A 23,564-nucleotide genomic window follows, 5' to 3' on the forward strand; every position below is an offset into this window, starting at 1 on the left:
AGATATAGTAAAAGAAGTGGACGTCATTTTAGGAATCTGATGGAGCTTTACAGCTGCAGGGAATTGTAGAAAACTGCCATTTTGTGTTAAGCAGAGTGATAATTTGATTGTATCACACTATCAAATACTCTGAAAAGACAAATTCACATGAGAGGTACGTGCCAGATTATATTCACATACAATTATTAAAGGCCAACTGTTAACCGCCGTCCTGGAAAATGTTCCACAATGGAGGTGTACGAATACAATAAACGTTTTGCTCCAGCCATTGAGTTCCCCTGTTAATTTATCTTTTGTGCTTTTCTGCACAAACCAAATTATCCTCAGTAGGTCCTCATACCTCAGCGGTACAATAGGTCAATATTCCTATTACAATAGAGACTACAATCGAGTAATGTGCTATAAATGGCAAGTCATTAGTTTGCATATCTTAAATGTATGCTAAATGTGGTATAATAAATGCGTTTGAACACAGAATACTGAATTGCCTGAAAAGGGAAAAACACCAAACATTGAATACAGTCATCATGAAAGAAAATAATATTACAAAACATGCAAGGCAGGATAAATTGGCATCTGGCGAGTCGGCGTATTGCGGACCCCTGGTCAGCTATCGACTATAGCAGGCAGACAGAGGAAGGAATCATGGTGACTGTAACAAAGAATACTTTCTTCTGCTAAACAGTAAAGATTGAAATTTAAATATATATTTGCGTTTGCACCCACATATGACAGCTCAGCCATCTCTCTGTGGGTGTGCTCGGACCAGCAGTTAATGGTTTTGCCAAACTGGGTCCCTGCGGGTGTCATCCCAACAGCATTAAATTGGCATATAGCATGCGGTGTCACACTGTTGTGGGCTGCGTCACGCTGTGCCGTGCTGAGAGGCGAGGGCACAAGCAAGTCATCTCCTATGCTGTTCTAATGTTTGCACACAACTGTGTGTTGCATAGATTTATCAAATAGGAACTGTATTGGACTCGACCAACAACAATGCCATTTGACATGACTTTAGCTCATCTAAAATATAGCAGATGGCATTCCACAAGGCGTCATTCTCAACACAGCAAAATCCCAGATTAAATGACATCTGCCATTGAGAGAAAATCTGCTCCAAGAAAGTTAATTCTATAGTGACGTCGAGAGGCCGTGTGACATCCAACCCACTGCTCCAAACATGTGATGGATGTATTGCAGTTGTTTACCGAGGGTTTAGTGACAAGAGCAAAGAAAGCCGAAGGGTTTGTGTACATCTTAAGGTTCGCCTGACAAATATCACAATGGGCTTGAAAAGCATCCAGATCTGTCAGGCCCTACTGAAGCTTCCAGCGCCACTTGTTGTCATACACTTTGAAATTTAAATATGGGATGCATGAGTTGCATCACTGCTGTAACTCGCCTTTCCATTACACCTTCATCTTTTGCCATTTAAGTTAATTGGATATTTTGTGTGTCTTTACATTAACAGCAGCTTACTTGTTTTAGAACTTTAAAATGTTAATTAAAAATTCCTGTAGAGTTAATGAAGGTTTTATGATGGTGTCAATTTGACCCTGCAATGGATTATTTCCTCTTACATTATCTCCTATGGGAGATAAGAAGATGTGCTCTCACAGGTATTGCTGTGACACTTGATTATTGCAGCGTGGGAATCCACATGACCTTTTTGCCTTGGTACAAACAGAGCCCCATAATTAGCCCTATGGGGCACATTGGCGTACATACCTCGGGGTATCATTCTAGTATTTGAAACAGTTTTACACATCACACAGACTGAAAATTGAAGTTAAACTCGTCAAACAAAGAAAACATTCTAGCCCAGAAAGTGACTAACTAAACGCATGTATCTACGTACGTGCCTCTTTGCCCTTGCTACGTATAAACAGATCGGCCCCTCTCATTCAGTCTCGCTTTGGACTCAGCGGGAGTGACCCCGCCTGATCACCACATGATGTTCACTCCACTCAAACACACTTGTGTCACTTCAATGTGGTTGGAGATATGAAGAAAGAATTCACAAGCAGTGAGGAGCGCAAATGATTGGTGGCGTCTGAGGTCCTGCGGTATTTCTCAGGTGCTGGCCTCCATGTATTACTCTTCAAGGATGGCCTGTGATCCTCAGCGTCAATATAAGTTATTAGCTCCTAAGGACCACATCTTACGCAAGGTGGTCATGCCGCAAAGATTGAACTCAAATCAACTGTTCTTGAGAAACTCGGTGTATTGGAAAATGGTAAGTGTATCAAAATACTTTATTTGATATGGCTTCTGGGAGTCTATAAGTGGGATGTGTCATTGGGATTATCAAATACTCTGGCCATATCATTGCTTTATTGATTGCTTGACCATTCCACATTGTTGGCTCTTTTTCACTTCAGCTGGCAACAGTTGCTTATCTTGTACTCATGTACCGTATTTTCCGGACTATAAGGCGCACCGGACTATAAGGCGCACCGGACTATAAGGCGCACCTTCAATGAATGGCCCATTTTAAAACTTTGTCCTTATATAAGGCGCACCGGACTATAAGGCGCACCATTAATGCGTCATGTCAGATTTTTAATCCAAATCAAATCATTCTCCATTTTATGTTTTATTTCAATTTGAGACGCAACAAATAACTTTATAATCACAAAATAATAATCCATCGTCTTTTTGATTCATGATTCATAGACTTCAGCGGGCCACTTATGATCAATGTTCCCTCTAATTTTTCAAGTATCTGGGAATAGACACAAGCTCCCTGAGCAAACTGAGGACTACAGTGAGCAACATCAGGTCGCTTGGACGTCCAACGCCGGGGGGGGGGGGGGGGGGGGGGTGCTAATGGGGGGGGGGGATGTTTATGCGCTGGATAGATTTCTTGTGCGCTGAGAACGTGCGGGCAGTGCGCGATTGCGCACGCGCGCAGCTTAGAGGGAACATTGCTTATGATTGATTTCAATTTAGGAATTTGGTCCATATATAAGGCGCACCGGACTATTGGAAAATGGCAAGTGCACTGTCAGCTTTTGAGAAAATTTTAGGTTTTTAGGTGCGCCTTATAGTCCGGAAAATACGGTAGGCACTTTTTTTTTTTTCATCAAACTTGAAACATAGTATGTAAAAACAAGCCATAATGTTCCTAGCCTTAGGACATTCCATTGCCAGACTAAATGTTGTGTCTATTCAGTCATACTGGGCTTGATATATGCATTGTTATTGATCTATTCTTTGGTGCACCCCGTATCAAATTAGCATGACCACAGTGTCAAAGGAGCCTGGTTGTTCATGCCTCAGTGGCTCCGTTGCATGCAAATGAAGCTCGTGAACTAGTTGACAATCAGCCATAATTGGCTTCACCTAATGCCGCGAACACACATCAACACATTACCATGAATTAGTCATGAGATCAGTTTACAATTACAAGTCACTAAAATCTTTCAGACAGCGTTAAACTCATTTCCATTAGAAAAAAAAATGAATTCATTATTTTGCCTCCATTACCATACAAAATATCGCTTCAACATTTTGCACAACGGAAGTTTGGTCCTGGCGGGATGTAGAGAAGTGATGAGGATATTAGAAATAAACAATGGGCCGTTGGAGAGGTGCACACAAAAGACAAAAGGGATTGAGGGGCATGGTTGGACAGAGACAAAAGGGTTTGGAAGGGGATGAAATGCAGGTGTACACAAATAAACAAGGCATGATATGAATGTTTATTCATATTAGGAGAGAATGGAAGCAAAGGATGAATGGAGGGCTACAAAAAGATGGGCAGACATGAACGTTTTTGGCATCTATGCTTGGAAGCCCAGTGACCAGTTTAGGTGTAATCACGTCTCACTGGCCTGGTATTGACTGAAGGGTGTGAGGAGGGAGTCGAAGAAACGGGGGGGACAGAAAGGTGATAATTGGCAATATGCTTAGCTGGCAAGAGGCCTGCAACCCACCAAGGTGGGACATACAAACAACACACACATGCACGCACACACACACACAAACACACGGCGCCTGCTGTGTTACACGCCAGGATGAGCATTACCTTCTTGCAAGCTCCAGTTGCTACCTTTGCACACACTCCAACACACAGGTAGATTGACATTAGAGTAAAACCAATCCTGAAATTCCCCCTGTGGAATGCTAATACAGCTGCCCTTGCCAGTTGACCTCTCATAGGCCAAACGGGCTGTCCGTCAAACTAATGGGGCGGAACGCTGGCATATTGCTTTCCCACAATCCCTCAGCAGAGCCAGGACACTCATTTACCTCAGTCAGCCGGTTGCCAGGGCAACGGTTTAGATGGGTTTGGTGGTAAAACATGCACATGCATGCTGTGAATATGCACACACATGGACCAACTTGTTAAACTCACATGAAAATACAAACATTACACACACACACACACACACACACACACACAATGTTACACTAGCGATGTCACGAGCAAATTTATGTATGCAGGTGAGACATTGACAAGCACTGCCGCTACGCTTTTCTCATTTCTGCAGCCCAAAACCAATCTTACACTCTGCCTTCATTCACAATACATGCTCTGTGGTTCATTTTTCAGAAGCCCAAGCAGCCAGACCCAACACACACACACACACACGCACACACACACACACACACACACACGCGCACACAAACACACACACGCACGCACCGTCGAAAACATCAGGTTGTACTGCAGCTGAGGCACAACCAGCACTAGGTATCAAAACTTTTGTCAACGTGTGTAAATTGAGTTAAGCTCTGCCAGTGAGGCCGGAAAACCAGATTTTCTCGAACCAAATTAAAATAATTTTTCAATACACCCTTCAGACCCAAAGTAGGATCTCAGAAAAACACCTGCCGATCTAAGCGTGATGTGTGAACATCTCTGTTCAGCAGGTCATTTCTGATATACAGTACCGCACAAGAGGAGGATGAGCCAGCTGGTGGGCTGAACAGGTGATTTGCTGCAAGTCTGACTCCAGAGTAAAGATTGAAGATGGGGCTCTGGATTAGTTCCCTATCCCTCTAAAACTATCCCTCTATGCTTTATGAATGTTAAAGGAGTCAAGAGAAGATTACCAAGCCAGCGCCCGAGGCAACGTTCGAGAGCACTGGCATTCCCATGCTTTAAGATTTGTTAGAAAATAGTCTAACCCAAACCATTTACGAAAGCTTGTCTCCATTTGTGCCCAAATGATTACAAATGTGAGCAATTCATAAAGCCATGCAAAACATCCTTGCTGTCCAAACACAAAATCAGGTCATTTTTGGCTAATCCATTTTAGAGTTGCAGACTTGATGAAAGTAAAACCATGCAAAAACAGATTTAAATAAATACATGCCTCTGAGGAAAGAATCACTGCCGGTGGAAGTGTGACTTGGATTAAAACTTCTAAATAACCAAGTGAAAAGCCCTCCGTGGAGGAAGCTTAACTGAGTAACTTAGCAAACCCAACCCTCTCGGAGGTAGTAACAATTGGGTAATTTACAGCAAGTTTTACATATCAGACAGCGCCGTATACGTTTAAGAAAAAGAGAACAGGAGACCTGGGTCTCAAGTGTGAAACTTGACGAAGCTGTATAGCCCTTACACGCAAACACAAGGCAGTCACTGATAAAGCCAAAGGCGCAATAGTTGCCATTCCGTGTCAGCATTTTTTATACAGAACAGCAACTCAGGGGCTTTTACAGCACTTTAAGGAGTGTAACTGCCTTACCCAAAGTCAACTGGGATAGATCGACCCTGAATAGGATAAGCAGTACCGAAAATGAACAGATGGGTGATTGAGATCGGAGTGCGTGCTCCCACAACTGGAGGATTAGACTCCGCAATCTCCCTGAGCTTGTAATCTTCAAGACATCCTAACAATTGTCCAGAGCACCCTGCTAGTCTTCTGCAGGGGTCACAACGCTCGTGGAGTCTACATGTGTTGTGTGAAACATGAAGTCTTGGAAATCATGTGGTGCAGTGGTATGGCACACCTCATCCATACCCGTAAACCATATGGTCCCCAAGCGTGGCAAGAACTATGTTCATATTCTAATCTAGGCCAAACATCGAGCACATTCCCAGATGGAAATGCAAGGCGGCTTTATTCATATAGCACATTTTATACACAAGGTGGTAACTTAATGTGCCTCTCATAATTAAAAGTTGAATTGAAAAGCATTTACAAGCAAAAGAAAATAAATAAAGGTAGCATACAATGCAAGCACATGATTTTGGAGAACATGATTTGAAGAATGCTGTGAAAGACCTCCATAAAGTTTTTCAACTGGATTTAAAAGCATTTAAACTTGGGGCTGACTTTGCCTCTATTGAGATCTTCTTCCATTTGCGTTCAGTATAAACCCCGTATGCTCACGGTGTTTGTTTTTAACTTTAGGCTCGACTAATTGACCCGAGTCTGCAGACCTCAATAACATTGATGAACAATTTACAGACTAGTATCCAAATTTTAAAATCTGTTAATTGTTCGTATTTTCCAGCACAGGACAATTGAGAGTTTCCAGTTTTGTTTTCAGTTATCTGCAAATATCTGTCACACTTTTTAGAAGTCTTTTACTGAGGTCCCAGTAGCAGTAGTCCAGGCCTGTAGCAACATGCTATTTGCTGTCCATTGATTGCATTTTATAGATGTTTGTGTCTAAACTGCTGGGAAGCCCTGGGAGTATTGCGTGATCCACCTGGCCTATGAATCCCTGAAAGCCACAGAGGACCACCTTAAGTGTAAGTTACCACTCTGGTTACGTCAACACTGAACCAAAGCCAAAGCTGATTTTTCATTTTTAAAAAGCTTTCCGTTAACACAGATTGATTTTGAGATTGCAGGGATTGCGAAGCTCGTCGAGTACAATTAAAGTACAAGCACAATTTCATCTACTGTTGGAGTAACACACAGAACCTTTTCAGTTGCTATGGTATGCAGCAGGCGTGGGTTAAACATTTTGGAGCGTTTGCAGCTTGAATTGATTTAAAGTCCAATGCTCGCTCAGCTTCAAGACCAGTCCTTTATTCTTGCCAAGTGCTCAGAGTCAGAGCTGTCTCTTTTGTCTCGAAATGTTGCATCAATTAGTCATTCATTTCTTCTGTCTGCTGCTCGGAGCTTATGACTGAGCAGGTACGACACAATGCCAGAGACGAAACAACTTAACGACCATGGGCAAGTTGTGGGTTAGTGTCTATATCCATGATTTCCGAAAAATCCTGTAGTTTATCCATCCATTTTACGAACCCCTTATCCTCGCGAGAGTTGCCTATCCCAGCAGTCATCAGGCAGGACGCGGGGGACACCCTCAACTAGTTGCCAGCCAATCGCAGGGCACATATAGACGAACAACCATTCACACTCAGAATCGCACCTACGGACAATTTGGAGTGGTCCATCGGTCTACCGTGCATGTTTTTGGAATGTGGGAGGAAACCGAAGCACCTGAAGGAAACTCACGCTAGCATGGGGAGAACATGCAAAGTCCACACAGGAAGGCCAGAGCTGGGATCATAACAAGGTTGCTTCCTGTGCTTTTGTAAAGTAAAATTGCCCATCTCTATGCAATGTTGAGCATTTCACTGAAGGTTGCAAATGGCAAACCTCAAATCATTTCAATGCAGCACACATACTTGAGATAAATATTGACATGTGGTGAGCAAAAAGGTGCACACAAACACTTGGTAAGTAGCCTACTGGGTGAGAATTCTTGCTCCAGAATCATTGATGGTATATATTCAATCCAAAATATAAATATATAAAAATGTATACTATCTGAAGAGAGCTGTGGTTTTATCGGATTCTATTTTTTAAGATAGTTACATTCTACTGAGCACCCTTTGCACACCGTCATCGTCATTTATTTCTTACTCACTGCTTTATTTGTTGCTTTGTGCTTTTTTTATTATTCTCTTCTTTGTTTGTTACTCATATCTAAAAAACTAATCATTCATTCATTCATTCTTCTTTGTTTGTTACTCATGTGCAATGTTCTCTTTTGTGCTACTTCTGTGTGAGCTACTGAAACCAGAATTTCCTGAGGGAGCAATCCCAAGGGATAAATAAAGTTGAGTCTGAGTCTTATTGGATGATGAGACATTGTCAAATACTACATTATGGAACGGCACAACTTAATACAAATCAGAAAAGGGTAGACCAGTAAAGGTTGAAAGAAAATTAAAATGTTCCTTTTCTTAAGAAAGAAAAAAAAATGACCAGTATCTGTGATTTACACATTTCCACGGAGTAATGTTCCTCAATGCTCACAACCTTGAAATTTGATTGCAGGCAGAGCAAACATAAGGCTTCCTGTTGGCACAATAAAGTTTTTACTCGGGATGTAACTACTCCTTGTAGTGCTTTAAAGGTTTAGTAAAGTAATGCTGGGCCCACGTGGTATTGCAAACTAAAAATGAATCATGGTTCGTCTCTGCTGCAGTAGCACTGGAGGGATCGGCGGCAGCTATTCAGCTCAGGCATGTGACGTCCAGTCCTTACTTTCAAATTGGTGGCCTTCACATTACGCTGTAATGATTACAGTAACTCCACATGCGTACACAGAAATATCTTAAATATGAACGTTGGTGACAATTAACTAAGGGAAATCAGATATGGCTAAAGAATGTGATTCAACTGATTATTTTTTTTAAAAACAAACTCATGAAATAGGTCTGGTCAAAAATAATAGTACATTTCAAAAGATTGAAATTAGACCATAGGGATATGATCAACCAAGGTGTGCCATCTAATTAGCATCACGAGTGTCTTCATAATTGTAATTAAAGTCAGTCGAACGATTTAAAGGGTGACAAGTAGCCACTGTGCTGTGTACCACACTAAACATGGGTCAAAGGAAGCAAAGGAGAGCAGCGTCTCAGGAGATTGGAACAAAAGTTATAGGTAAAGGTAAAGGCTACGAGACCATCTCCATTCAGCTTCATGGTACTGTGACTACAATTGCACATATTCAGAAATCGAAGATCCACGGGACTGTAGCCAACCTTCCTTTCAAACTGAGCCAATCATTTAACTAATAAAATAAAATCCAATGTTTGTCAAATTTGCTGGTCCGGTGAATCTCTCAAAATAATCCAAAAGAATTTATTGAGTTATGGAAAAGAGCTCTTAAACTGCTCGGCCCATTTGATTCTGATACTAACTTAGTTTCCATTAAATAAACAGCAGCATCTTTAAATGCATGCAAATTATATAAAATGCAGTCTTAAAAACTGACTCTGAGATGTTGTAATGGAGTTTCCTACTCAGTAGTAAATATAATGATCATTATGTGGTGATTAGAGGTCTAAACTTCCTGCTCACTCTGCAGCGTTGTGCTCATCCATTTTTATGTTCTGGGGTAAGGTTTAATAATGCGCGTGTCTTGTATGTTTGACATGTACCGAAGTCAAATTCTTTGTTTGGCATGCTCAAACATGGCCACATGGGTTTCCCAAACAATGCATTTTTAGAGTATTCAAAACATTGAAGGAAAAAAATCAACTTATGTCATGTTAAGTACCAATATACAACTTTGGGAAAATGCATGCTGATTTAATAATATTATTCTAAAATCAATTTTGTCGAATTAAAGTCCACCACGCCCCCGAGCGACACGGCTGAACACATACGGGAGTATAGTTTTGAGCTCTTTTACATTATCCTTCACCTCCCACCTTTCTTTTTCATCAGAAAAATTGATTCTCTGTTGTGTCTTCCACAGTTGATCATTGTTTTTTGTCTCTTGGACGTGTTGCCACTGTTAAGTGAATTCCGTTGCTCTGTAATTGTGATGTGTGCAGTGACAATAAATCTGATTCTTTTCCATTCCATGAAACAGCAACATCCAAAAACCCCGTTCCATTGCTAGCATGCTCTGAAGTCTCCGTGTGGTGCTATCATTGATTAAAATGGTCGGAAATTACTTCAGATTAATCTGCCCTCACGCCTACCCACGACCAGCCAAAAAATGGATAGCCCTTAAAAATAAGCCACTGCGGTGACATTATATTCCCAAAACCTTTTCCAGAAGTCTTACGGCTATGAGTGATGCATTACATAAAATGATAAGCTAATTATGCGGTGTAACAGGCAGGGATAAATTTGTAAGCCTCACCTTAGTGGCTGACTCCTTCCTTCTGCACTGAAAAATTACAGCTATCGATTTAAAAAAAAAACAAAATCAGCCTCACTCAAATTTATCCAACTTAACTTTTTTCATCCCTTATTGCCTAAAAAAAAACATTGCACAACAACAGTAGCACACGTTCCATCTTGAGGAAACTGCGACAGAGTGAGGGCAGAGGCAAAGTTTTGCAACGCTTGTCAGACACTTCAGGTGTTCAAGAGAGAACGTAAATGGACTTGTTCTTTAGATATTTTCAACACTTTACATTGGTTAGTAATAAAACTATTTGCTGACCTCTGCACATATAGTTCATTAGGATTTGGCCGCATCGCCCAGTGTGCGGCTGGCCTAACCCTTTAATAAACATCTCACCCCAAGTCGACGTGTGGTCCTCTTGGTAGTTGAGCAAACAGCATTTATGAGAGCACTATATCAGAGACTCCCAGCATGCCCATGAAGCTGAAATCAGTACAACTCCCGACATTAAAGATGTCTAATAGACCTTCAAAATAATAATACATCTCTCAAGATGTGTCTCTTTTGATTTCACCACACAGCGCATGGTTCACTCACATTGTACAGGTCTGTAAATTGTGAATTAATGTGTGCACACAGCGCTAACGGCCGCCGGAGCCCTTTCTTTATGCAATACATGGAAAAAGTCAAAGCCCACAGGCAGCCAGTTCATGACCGAGCGTGCGACACTGCCGTGTCATATAATTAATGTATTCGGCCCAGTGCGAATGCGCCCTTAATTTCCAATTTACCGTAGCACAGACATGCACAATGTGTAAAGCAGTCATGTAGGGATGGGAATTGATGAAAATGTAGCCGTTCTGATTCCATTATTGATACTGCTCCAACTTCTTATTAATTCTCATTAGGTAAGCAAATCAGATAATACTTATTAATAATTTATATAATTGATATCACTATATATCCATCCATCTTCTTCCGCTTATCCGGGGTCGGGTCGCGGGGGCAGCAGCTTCAGGAGGGACTCCCAGACTTCCCTCTCCCCAGCCACTTCATCTAGCTCATCCCGGGGGATTCCAAGGCGTTCCCAGGCCAGCTGAGAGACATAGTCTCTCCAGCGCGTCCTGGGTCGTCCCCGGGGTCTCCTACCGGTGGGACATGCCCGGAAAACCTCCCCAGGGAGGCGTCCAGGAGGCATCCTGATGAGATGCCCGAGCCACCTCATCTGGCCCCTCTCAACGTGGAGGAGTAGCGACTCTACTCCGAGTCTCTCCCGGATGACCGAACTTCTCACCCTATCTCTAAGGGAGAGCCCGGACATCCTGCGGAGAAAACTCATTTCGGCCGCTTGTATCCGGGATCTCGTTCTTTCGGTCACGACCCATAGCTCGTGACCATAGGTGAGGGTAGGAGCGTAAATCGACCGGTAAATTGAGAGCTTTGCCTTTTGGCTCAGCTCTCTCTTTACCACGACGGACCGGTACAGAGTCCGCATTACTGCCGACGCTGCACCGATCCGCCTGTCGATCTCGCGCTCCATTCTCCCCTCACTCGTGAACAAGACCCCAAGATACTTAAACTCCTCCACTTGGGGCAGGATCTCATCCCCGATCCGGAGAGGGCATTCCACCCTTTTCCGATCGAGGACCATGGACTCGGATTTGGAGGTGCTGACCCTCATCCCGACCGCTTCACACTCGGCTGCGAACCGCTCCAGTGAGAGCTGGAGATCACGGCCTGAAGAAGCCAACAGCACCACGTCGTCTGCAAAAAGCAGAGACGCGATGCTGAGGTCCCCAAACCGGACACCCTCAACGCCTCGGCTGCGCCTAGAAATTCTGTCCGTAAAAATTATGAACAGAATCGGTGACAAAGGGCAGCCTTGGCGGAGTCCAACCCTCACTGGGAACGAATCCGACTTACTGCTGGAAATGCGGACCAAACTCTGGCATCGGTGATACAGGGACCGAACCGCCCTTATCAGTTGGCTCGGTACCCCGTACTCCCGAAGCACCCCCCACAGAACCTCCCGAGGGACACGGTCGAACGCCTTCTCCAAGTCCACAAAACACATGTGGACTGGTTGGGCGAACTCCCATGCACCCTCGAGGATCCTGCTGAGGGTGAAGAGCTGGTCCACTGTTCCACGGCCAGCACGAAAGCCACACTGTTCCTCCTGAATCCGAGGTTCGACCTCCCGACGGACCCTCCTCTCCAGCACCCCTGAATAGACCTTACCAGGGAGGCTGAGGAGTGTAATTCCCCTGTAATTGGAACACACCCTCCGGTCCCCCTTCTTAAAGAGGGGAACCACCACCCCAGTCTGCCAATCCAGAGGCACTGTCCCCAATGTCCACGCGATGTTGTAGAGACGTGTCAGCCATGACAGCCCCACAACATCCAGAGCCCTTAAGAAATCCGGGCGGATCTCATCCACCCCCGGGGCCTTGCCACCGAGGAGTTTTTTAACTACCCCAGTGACTTCGACCCCAGAGATTGGAGAGTCCGCCTCAGAGTCCCCAGGCCCTGCTTCCACAATGGAAGGCGTGTAGGTGGAATTGAGGAGGTCTTCGAAGTATTCTCCCCACCGACACACGACGTCCTGAGTCGAGGTCAGCAGCACGCCATCTCCACTGTAAACAGTGTTGACGTTGCACTGCTTCCCCCTCCTGAGACGCCGGATGGTGGACCAGAATTTCCTCGAAGCCGTCCGGAAGTCATTCTCCCTGGCCTCGCCAAACTCCTCCCACGCCCGGGTTTTTGCCTCAGCAACCGCCGAAGCCGCGTTCCGCTTGGCCATCCGGTACCTGTCAGCTGCCTCCGGAGTCCCGCAGGCCAAAACGGCCCGATAGGACTCCTTCTTCAGCTTGACGGTGTCCCTTACCGCCGGTGTCCACCAGCGGGTTCGGGGATTGCCGCCACGACAGGCACCAATGACCTTACGGCCACAGCTCCGGTCGGCCGCCTCAACAATGGAGGCGTGGAACAAGGTCCACTCGGACTCAATGTCCCCCGCCTCCCCCGGGACGTGGGAAAAGCTCTGCCGGAGGTGGGAGTTGAAGCTCTTCCTGACAGGGGATTCCGCCAGACGTTCCCAGCAGACCCTCACAGAGCGTTTGGGTCTGCCAGGTCGGACCGGCATCTTCCCCCACCATCGGAGCCAACCCACCACCAGGTGGTGATCAGTTGACAGCTCCGCCCCTCTCTTCGCCCGAGTGTCCAAAACATGCGGCCGCAAATCCGATGACACGACTACAAAGTCGATCATCGAACTGCGGCCTAGGGTGTCCTGGTGCCAAGTGCACACATGGACACCCTTATGTTTGAACATGGTGTTCATTATAGAAAATCCGTGTCGAGCACAGAAGTCCAATAATAGAACACCACTCGGGTTCAGATCGGGGGGGCCGTTCCTATATATCACTATATACAATATATTATTAATATCATTATATACAGTATATTATTACTGTACACTACCGTTCCAAAATGAAAGCAGATTTTCCCTGATTGTTTTTCCATTTATTTTTAAGATGTTCTATGTAGGGAAAAAAATCAAGGGCATAAAAGATCAAAATAAAGCAAAACACAAATAGCCAGTGGACATATCAAATATTTAAAATACATATATGTTAATACTGCCACATTTGAAAGATACTGTTGTGTTCATTCATATATCATACAGCTTCAGAAAATTGGTGAGCTGTGACCGGTTGTGACCTGAGACCGGGCAACTGTGATGTCATTTTCAGTCGACAGCAAGTGACAAAATAACTGCCCCCTGAGATGCAAGAAGAAACAGGTGGAGCTTGCCTGTTTGATTTTGTTATTTTGGAATCGTCAGGTCTGACAAGAGTTCTTTTGATTTTTACCTCACAACAGGAAAATCTGGAGTCTCTTTTTGTTTGTGTAAGCCCATATGAAGAAATACATTATCTTAGGTAAAGCTCTGGTTTGCACATCCACTGGACATCTGGGCTTTTCCTGAGCTTCAGAAAGCAATCAACGAGTGAAACACTGAAAAAGGGAGATAAGCCTGTGAATAAATGAGCGAGTGTGCCCGCTGGACATGGAAAAAAGGTTCATTTCCTGCTCTTGACTTTGCTTGCTCATGTGCAGACAGAGCTCAGCCCTCATATCTGCCGCAGTGTCAAAATGCTGCCGGCAGGTTTGAGTTGTTTTGTATGGCTGTTGATCAGCATGCCTTGAGACTGCATAGAGCACCTGAAGGACCTTTGCTGTCTCAACCCTGACAAAAATCGCATCCAACTGAAGTATGACGCGAATGAGTCAGTGATGATGTACACCAACTGATTTGTATTGGTTCCCCCCACCCGAGTCTGCTTGTGCATCCATCTGTCCCCTGTTGCTGCGTGGCAAAGGCGATTGGATCTTGATTTCGTTGTTGTAATCCCACATTCTCTCCCACCCTTCATTTTTGTTCCATTCATCCCCTCTGCCCAATTAACACCTACCACAGGCTCTATCTGCCTTCACAAACCCCCGAGGACATGGAGGTGGAATAAAAGTGACAGCGGGAAATAAATACGGCAAGAAAGCAACGAGAGGAATCAAATTTTGGCTGAGTGATGCATTGACATACGGTGGAGTGAAACAGGAGTCTCCTCCGGCCAAATTAAAACAGATGCAACGGTTAAATGTAAAAGCACCCGAAGAGCGTGAGAGTAACTAAACCAGCGCGACGATTCTAAACAAGTTGAATGAATTCACACGTTGCAAATGAAGTGTGCGTGTGCGTGTGTGTGTGTGTGCGCTTGTGTCTGTGTGTGCTTGTGTATGTGTTGGCCTCAAGAAACCATCTGTCTCGTAGACCCATCAGGGACTCTCAGGACGACATCAAACGAAGCCACTGAAGTGCATCGATGTGTGTACGTGAGAACCACCAAAGAGACTGCTGTTCATTTTTATGGCTTGAGGCCTGGCTGGTATAAATATATATATATATATATATATATATATAAATCAGTGAGTTCTTTGTGTGTGCGTATGTACTTCAGGAGAACACGTCAGACTTGTAGGAACATGTAAATGAAGAACCCTGCACAGAAAACCCACACAAAACTGATTTGTTTTGGGTGGGAATGCTTTAATGGCATTATCAATATCATTGTCAGTCAAGTTGCAGAACTTTTTCCCCATGTATTGCCCCCGTCTTGTGTTGTAGTGTGTTAATGTTAAACAAACAAAACAAAACAATAAAAACAACAACAATTCCTAAAGAACTGTTTGACCTTTTTTCTAGATGGCCATACCGGAGGAGATTTTCGTTGTAATTTTAGTTCATTTTATTTGCTTTTATACACGTTTCAGTTTTCATTTTATGATGCACAGTTTTCATTAGTTCTAATAACAATTTCAAAGACACATGCAGGTTTGTTGCTGCACAATTTTAAGTGACATCATAAAGAGCCCTATTCAATTCGCGGGCCGTGGGGCACATGCGGCCCATAACTGACTCCAGAGTGGTCCAGCTTGTAGGCCAGTCTGCCTGAATTGAATTGCAGTCAAGAGATGCAGAGGGTATCTCGGTTGGCCAGATTTTAAAAATTCCTACAGCGTTTGATAGCATGAATGAAACACTGGTGTAGCCGACCCACATTGCTGGTGGTGTTGTTTTGAAGTGTGGTTAGCGGTGCTGAAATGGCAAGATACTGGGAAAAAATATGTCCGTTTACTGGGCACTAATGCGTATGCCCCGGCTACAAATTTGCCCCAACTGAATTTGTAAATGAATAGGCCTGCCGTGAAGTGAAGTAGAAAGGCAGGTTTTTGTAAGTCCCATAAAACAGCTATTGCGCATGTTGCCGCATGAGAAGAAGAGATTTATTACAAGTATTGATTAACCACAGACGCCCGACATTACGCACACGTCGCATAGCACTGAGTCGACAATACACTGAAAAATGGCTGTTTATAACCACAACACTCCACATCCATTAATGACTATTGACTGCACGCACCCCCGAGCAGAAAGATGGACAGCAAAGAGTAGAATGTCACCAAACACATCCTCAGAGACTAAACTGCACTGTATCAACAAATGAAACGAACGTTTTTGAATGATTTGGTGCCCACAATGGACTGCTTTCACCACAAAGCCAATCAGACGTAGAACAAACACTTGAGACGATTTATGATTTAAACAAACAGTTTCGACGAGTTATGACTTACCTCCACCTCCTCCGAGCAGAGTCTGGTTGGCTGAAACACAGGAAAGGAGAACCAATTATCATTAATCGTCCTGCAAGTACATGCATCAAAATAATAGCAAACAATCATAAATCAAAGCATCTTTGGAATTTAATCACAGACAAAAAAACTCTCAGGAGTCTGAATGGAAATTGTGTGTTTCGTCAAATACCAAAAAAATACATAAAAATTCATTTTTATTTCTGAATTGGGGCACCGGTGAAAGTTTATGTTCATATTAAAATCACTAAAGCAGTATTTCCCAACAATTGAGGCTAGACATTCATTTTGCATTGGAAAACGCTCATTGCACAGCACTCCACAAAAACGCCACAAAAAAAAAAGAATAAATGCTCAATTGATTCACAAATGAACTTATTCAGGGTGAAATATATTCGTCAGCTTGTCTGGGAAATTCAGGTCTGTAAACATCTGTAATAACAACGCCTGCACGCTAGCTATAATGTGGTGCAGTAGGTAACAGAAATTGTGTGCCTCAATAGAGAGAAAAGATGACGCAAATCCTGGAGTGAGTGGTCAACACTGTAAACAAAAAAAGAAGCCACGCTTGGGCTATGTGACGAGCCCGTCTCGCTCATGACGTGTTTCCAAGGTGTCTATATGGAAATGAATCATTCAGCCAGTATTGTATTGTTTTTGCGAGTTTGAAGTGTCACAAAGGGAAAAAGATCTAAAAAAAATCCCTGTTTGACTTCCTTATTTCTCCTGTTTTTTTAAGACAGATGTTTTTGCTGAAACCAGCCCATGTCCTGCTGTTGATTACTAAAAAACAGAAAAAGCCAGGGTCAACGGGAATTCTTCCAGTGAGAGAAAGAGCCCAGCCTTTCTTCTGTAAGTTTGGTGCTTATATTGTCCAAGTACACAAATCTCTGCGGGTCTTGAAAGAACAGTCAAAATGCTCAAAAATGCTTGCCAATGTACAATAGGGAAGTCAGCTTTGAAAACGGCTGGCAGTGATGGCGTTACTTCCACCATTTAAAGTGGAATTGGAGTACATATAGTAGAAATAAATTTGAGAGACTGTATATAAAATATTTTTCTATTCATATTTTCTATTTTCTATTTAATTTTCTAAAGAAATTATTCTGTTCCTATTTTGTTGTTACCGTCGAGTGTACAATATCTCCAGTGAAAAACATCTGGATTATTAGTAAGTGCTGATTCCAAATTTGATGACTGTCGGAAGAGCTACGCAGTAAAAATTGACGCTGGCTTTGAATGAGGAAAATCCGCTATGATCGTTTCATCATTAGCTCCTCTTCCGTTGGCACTTCACACATCTCCAGATTGTCTTTTGTCTCGCATGTTGCACATTGCTGTGAACTGTGAAAATGTGAATAATTCTTCTCAGGCAGTCTGTCCTAGAAGGCTCTTCAGCCCGGTAATGTTTCCAATTCCTAAATGGCGGTCGTCTGAAGAATGAAACGAGACTTCTTAATGGTAGTCACCATTCAACGTGTCTACTTATTCGCCCATCTACACCACCTTGACTGCAAAATGATTGTTGCTTCATATATTTGCCACAATGATTCGTGCTCCACTAATAGCCAAACACAGGCTGCAGAATCAAAGCGTATGCTTTACATTGAGATTGCAGACTTGCAACATTTCAGTTCAAAACGCTTTGAAGTTGTTTTGAAAAATGCATTTGAGGAGGAATAACTCGCAAGGGTGGATGAATTTGGCGAAAAATCAATCAAACGCACATCCACAGACACACGTTAACGCTAATCATAAAGAGCTTGTGAAAGTGAAAGCAGCAAAGATATCATGGTGAATGTACAAATGTGTGAATGTGTTTACAAAAGTTCCAGTTCGTGCATCTGATAAATCTCATCAAAAAGTTGTATACAACTGTATTTTCTAGTCATCAAGGGACGAATGGGGCACTAAATAGGGAGGTATTATTTTTCACATGAGACTGGGCTGTACTTCATTCGATCTGGCTGCTCCAGAAGAGACTGGAGCTGAAATACACCATTGTCCCGCAGTCATTATAAATTCAGTTCATTCCCACCAAATCAAGCTACAAATTAGAGCGTTTAAGCATGATGTGGGGAAAAAAATGAAGTGTTAATAAAATTAATGAGGCATCGGGGGGATGGTGAACATTAGAAAGAGTGGAACGTGATGAGTAGAGACAGTGGTGGGAGTTTGTCTTTCGAACTAACTCGTCTGATGAATCATCCACAACTGGCATGAGGCCTCTTGGCAAAGGGTGACTTAAACAAGGAGGCTCCCTTGTGAGACTCAACCGCCCCATGTGGAGAGATTATCCATTTAACATTTGTTTGAATCAAATTCAAGCCACAAGCAAGGCGGCAATTCGAGGTTTTGGCAACTATTACAACGTTACATTAATACGATACTATCATGTTAGATTGACTCATGCTCATATTGATCCTTACCTGACACAACATGCAACTAAAAATTATTTTATGGGAGGCAGAATTTGCTTGGAAGTCCAGTGGGCAAGAAACAAAGACGACCAAAACAAACACTATTGCAGGACACATACATTCAAATGCAGACAGTGTCAGTGGGTAACCATGACGACGCTAAGGTTTGTTACTGAAACCTAGTTAATTAGACAGCTGGAGTAACGTCGATACTCGAAGTGTGGAAGTGTTACAGCGTCAGTTTAAATCCACATTCACACAACAAATCGGAAAAGTGGGATGCAACTACTATATTAAAACAGCTTTTCTTCTTCAGCAGTATTAAAAGACTAATCGAGATAGCTTATGGTGCGTCGACTAAATAAAGCGTGCTGCCAAGGCACACCAATTATCGCATCAGGGTGATAAGTTATACAAGTACATCTGGAGGGAGAGGGGGAGCGAGTAGGGAGGAGAGGTGTCGGGGGATGGGGTGGGGGGAGCCAGCACGCGAACGGGAGAGAGATGAAGTGAAAGTGAGTTGAGAGTGGAGAGAGGAAGACGCGGGACTAAATTTGCCTGGAACATAAAACAAGATGGAGTGTATTTCTTTCTCGGGAGGTAAGTAATCTCCGTGAGGGGTGGGGGTGGGGTGCAGAGGAACAGGAATGAAGGGATGAAGGCTGGAGGGCCTGAGATTGATGCTTCAGTGAAGGACAAAAGCTAAATATCTTAAACATGGTAGGATCCAGGAGGAAGGTGTTGATTTGACAAAGAGGATGTAAGAGGACAAAGCACTCGTGTGTGTGTGTGCGTGTGTGTGTGTGTGTGTGTGTGTGTGCGTGCGTGCGTGTGTGTGCGTGTGGGGAAGTGTTTGAATAGCGGATTCAATTATAAATAATGATGATGATTATGGTTCTTTACAAAAAATCTCCAATCTCCTAAGCACAAAGCTTTATTAAAGCAGCATTTTCTCTTTGCAACTGTGCAGCTCTCCGCCTTATTTTTCTCCCCCTCCTTCTCTTATTCCCAAAGCCCCAATGCAACTTGTTTGTGTATTCCTACTTCTGCCTGCTGCTTTCTGCTCTCCCCACGACGCCGTGGCCAAGCCGCCACTCTACTTTACGGGCACATTATCTTTTTTAGTTATTTTTGACAAGAGAATGTCAATCAATTTTGTCAAAGTGTCCTTAAAGGGGACGTCAATCCAAGATGTCAAAACTTTCTGTTTCATCTAAAATTGGCATATTCTTAACATTGATTTTAAAACTTTCGTCTACCAAGTGTTTATTCTAAAAAAAAAAAAAAACCATTCAAAATGTGGCATTTACTCACCTAAGAAGCCAATTTATTTTTATTTTCTTTTAAATCCTTTATAATAACAAGTTTAATGCATCTCCACTCGTCTTAACACGGCATTCTTATGAATACCACATGTATGAATTAAGCAGTATAATCCACCAAATTTTAATCCATCTCAGGGGTCGGCCATTTTGCCACTTGCTGTCAATTGAAAATGTCAAGACAGTGCCTAAGGCCTCAATTAACAACCAGCACGGCTTACCTGTTTCCAGGGTTTGGCCATGAGATGTTCACAAGCTTGGATGGATTGGTGGAGCAAACCATTTTTAAGCTAAATGGGCAGCGTGGCCTACTATATTTTTGTTGATAAAATGTTACATAGTATTGTCTGGTTTTTACACTTCCCAAGCTTGTTTTAAAAGGACATACACAAAATACAATAGGAAGATCTCAAATTATGGGTGTACTTGAATTTTTTTAGTGTCAAAAACTGGGTTGGACAAATCTCTATGGTGAACATCAAGAAAAACAAGTGCATTGCGAAAAGGCTTTTTCTTTTTTAGGATAGTGCTTTTTGCTCTGTAATAGTCCCAAAGAACACCCTGGGCAGTGTAAGAATGAGACACAACGATAAAATGCCAGCTGAATAACTGAAGTGATGGTTATCTATTGCCAAGGAAGAAAAAATTCTTACTGAGAAGATCCACAGTAACTACACTACATTTCCATTTAGCTATGTGGCGTGCATTATTTTCACAATTCAGTCAATGCTTTTATAAACCCGCTTGCTCTATTGGATTGCCAGTTATAATGCAAGGAGGTAGCACTGCTTATATTGCTTTAAATATCCTGAAGCAGTTTAGTGCATTTGAACAGAGTAGTAAATAATTGATTTGGATGTTGTTGCCTTGCAAATGCAGCATGTTGACATACTACTTTTATTGCATATGTGCGCCACACAAGCCTTTATTAGCAAAAGGTATTAACTACTTGGTGATCACTCACTTAGTTGACTAGATATTGTGCAACATCATTCAGTTGTTTGTCGCAGATGATAAAGAATATATGTCTGTGAGTATTGGGCTACTGTGTTCCAATATTCGTTGCTTAAATGGTAATAATAATGCAGCACAGATGCTATTCAACCCGTAACAACTTGATTTGTGTCTTAGACACTTCATTTGAGTGTCCAAGGATGCAAATGCTGTTCTAAGGAATTTCCACGTCCTTGTCTATGTATTTGTCCTCTTGTATATTCGAAGGCAACCACATACACACTTATAATGAGAACTCTTTCTCCGTAAACCTTCTGTTCTATGGGTCAGGGAAACTTGTGCAAAATGCGTGAAATAGAGGGAAGCGGCCTTCTCATTTGTTCTTTGCTGTGAGGACAAAAACATTTTCGGGGACTCCAAACAAAACAGAGATGAATCATTCTTCTAAGTAATAATTTCCTTTGTTAATTTCTTATAAAAGTAAACGGGTTCTTGCTGAGCAAACGTGCTGCCATTTGGCAACATTTCATGGGACTCTGCTTATTAGGTTTTGCATAGTCCAAAGCAAGCAACAAGCAATTTTATGCATGGCTGGGGAAATAAAAAAGATAACAGAGATAGTTACATAATCAATTAGCAGTGTCAATACTGCAATGACTTAGGGTGAGGTTGTCTCGTCTGAGTCCTCAAATTGCCTCTGCTTGTCAATTTACCTCTTGACACTAAATCATTTTGGAATGTGTGTGTTTTATCTGGAATTTGGGAGATTGTGGCACATATATGGTTTAACCCAGTTTTACTTGAGAAAATAATTGCCTTTGCAGGGCCATTAAGTTGATACCGTAAGGGATAACTAGACCGTAAATTACAGCAACAGTGTTTGCACTAATAGTTCCTGTAGGAATATGACTGCCATATTTTTCATTAGCGGAAGCGCGGAAGAAAATGAAAGAACCGAACCTGATTTCAAATGACAATTAGCGGCACCGTTTAATGTTTGATTCTTAATGCCGTGCCAGCTAATAAAAATAGAAATAACTAACTCACGACAGTTAAATCCCTGAAGGAAAACACCTTATCAACACTGACATGAACTAATGACAACTCTTCAACAATATATGCAGCAAATATTTTAGGACTGCCCACACAGACATGACAATGGATATTTGAACATAAAATTGTGAGAAAATATTTCTTCATTTCATTTATTTGTTTGTGAGCAGAACAAAATGTATACAAGAAGCCAAACAACAGCGCAAATGTATTATTACATTTAAAATGTTCACGGCAACCAAAAAAAAAAAAAGCAATCGCCATGTACACCAGCAAGATATTGCTTGGTGTTTTATTTGGGAGTGAGAGAGATTGAGAGAGATGTCTGATGTGGGCATTCCACAACAACATATATTCCTTAACGGTTTTTAGTTGTTCATCAATTACGGGTTGCTTTCATTGTTACCAAATATCCATACTTGTTTTTTATTTACACGTAGAATGATGTACTTTGTCACGATGCATAAATATTTGATTGGGTTCTCAATTTACTGTGCTCACAAGTCGGTTATAATTGTCACGACTGTAGAAACGTTTGCGTCATTTACAAACAAAATTTGTTTTATATTTCGATACACTGTCTTTTGTGTGCAAGTCAAATAGCTGAGGACCCAGCACGGAACCCTGAGGAACACCATAAGCAACACCAAGTCACTGTTTGAGGTCAAGAAATATTCCTATTTGTTTCTTTTTATCCAGTGTGTTTATTTCATCAACTGCTTTAATTCGAGTCTTTGATGTGGTCATTTTAGTTCGGAAGCTCTAAAGGCATTCATTTAATATAAATAACAATTCTTTTAGGCATATATTTTTTATTCTATGCAACAACAAAAAATAGAATTACTGCAAATTACTGGGTCACATATATGGGATTTAATTTCTTTGTTGTGTTTGTTGATCAGGTGACTTTGTATTCAAAGTAATCTAGGAGCAACTGAAATCAGTCCACCAATGCCTTTCTTTCAGGTCCTGATTGGCTACAATGGCCACCACATGTTGATTTGGTATGTGTTTAACAGAAAAAGCATTTTTACAGGGACTTTGGTTTAATTACCCACAGCCAGAGAGTGACAAAAATGTTTTTTACATATAGACATCACTTTATTTGGCAGTCCTACTGAGCCAGGCAAAGCACCAGAGGGTGCTGGTGATGAGTCTGCACCCAGGCTGAGACCCGAGGGGCCCATCCAGGCTTCTACGGCTGCTCTGCGACGTGCCCATTAAAATATGTTTATTTTTAACTTGGCATGGGAGTGGATGTTTATCACACCCTGGTCTTGAGAGAGTGTAGAAGGCTCTTCAGCCCGGTAATGTTTCCAATTCCTAAATGGCGGTCGTCTGAAGAATGAAACGAGACTTCTTAATGGTAGTCACCATTCAACGTGTCTACTTATTCGCCCATCTACACCACCTTGACTGCAAAATGATTGTTGCTTCATATATTTGCCACAATGATTCGTGCTCCACTAATAGCCAAACACAGGCTGCAGAATCAAAGCGTATGCTTTACATTGAGATTGCAGACTTGCAACATTTC

General features: G+C 42.5%; 1 protein-coding gene across 5 annotated transcripts in view; it reads right to left on the minus strand.

The window, feature by feature from the left end:
• macrod1 (mono-ADP ribosylhydrolase 1) overlaps window positions 1-23,564 on the minus strand; it is a 127,866-nt gene that overhangs the window by 40,308 nt on the left and 63,994 nt on the right. For all 5 annotated transcript variants that reach the window (XM_037262427.1, XM_037262429.1, XM_037262430.1 and 2 more), the window contains exon 4: window positions 16,261-16,290. In XM_037262427.1, the coding sequence (XP_037118322.1) occupies window positions 16,261-16,290 (30 nt within the window). The remainder of the gene's footprint in view (window positions 1-16,260; window positions 16,291-23,564) is intronic.

This window comes from Syngnathus acus, chromosome 10, assembly GCF_901709675.1.
Source record: "Syngnathus acus chromosome 10, fSynAcu1.2, whole genome shotgun sequence".
NCBI lineage: Eukaryota > Metazoa > Chordata > Actinopteri > Syngnathiformes > Syngnathidae > Syngnathus > Syngnathus acus.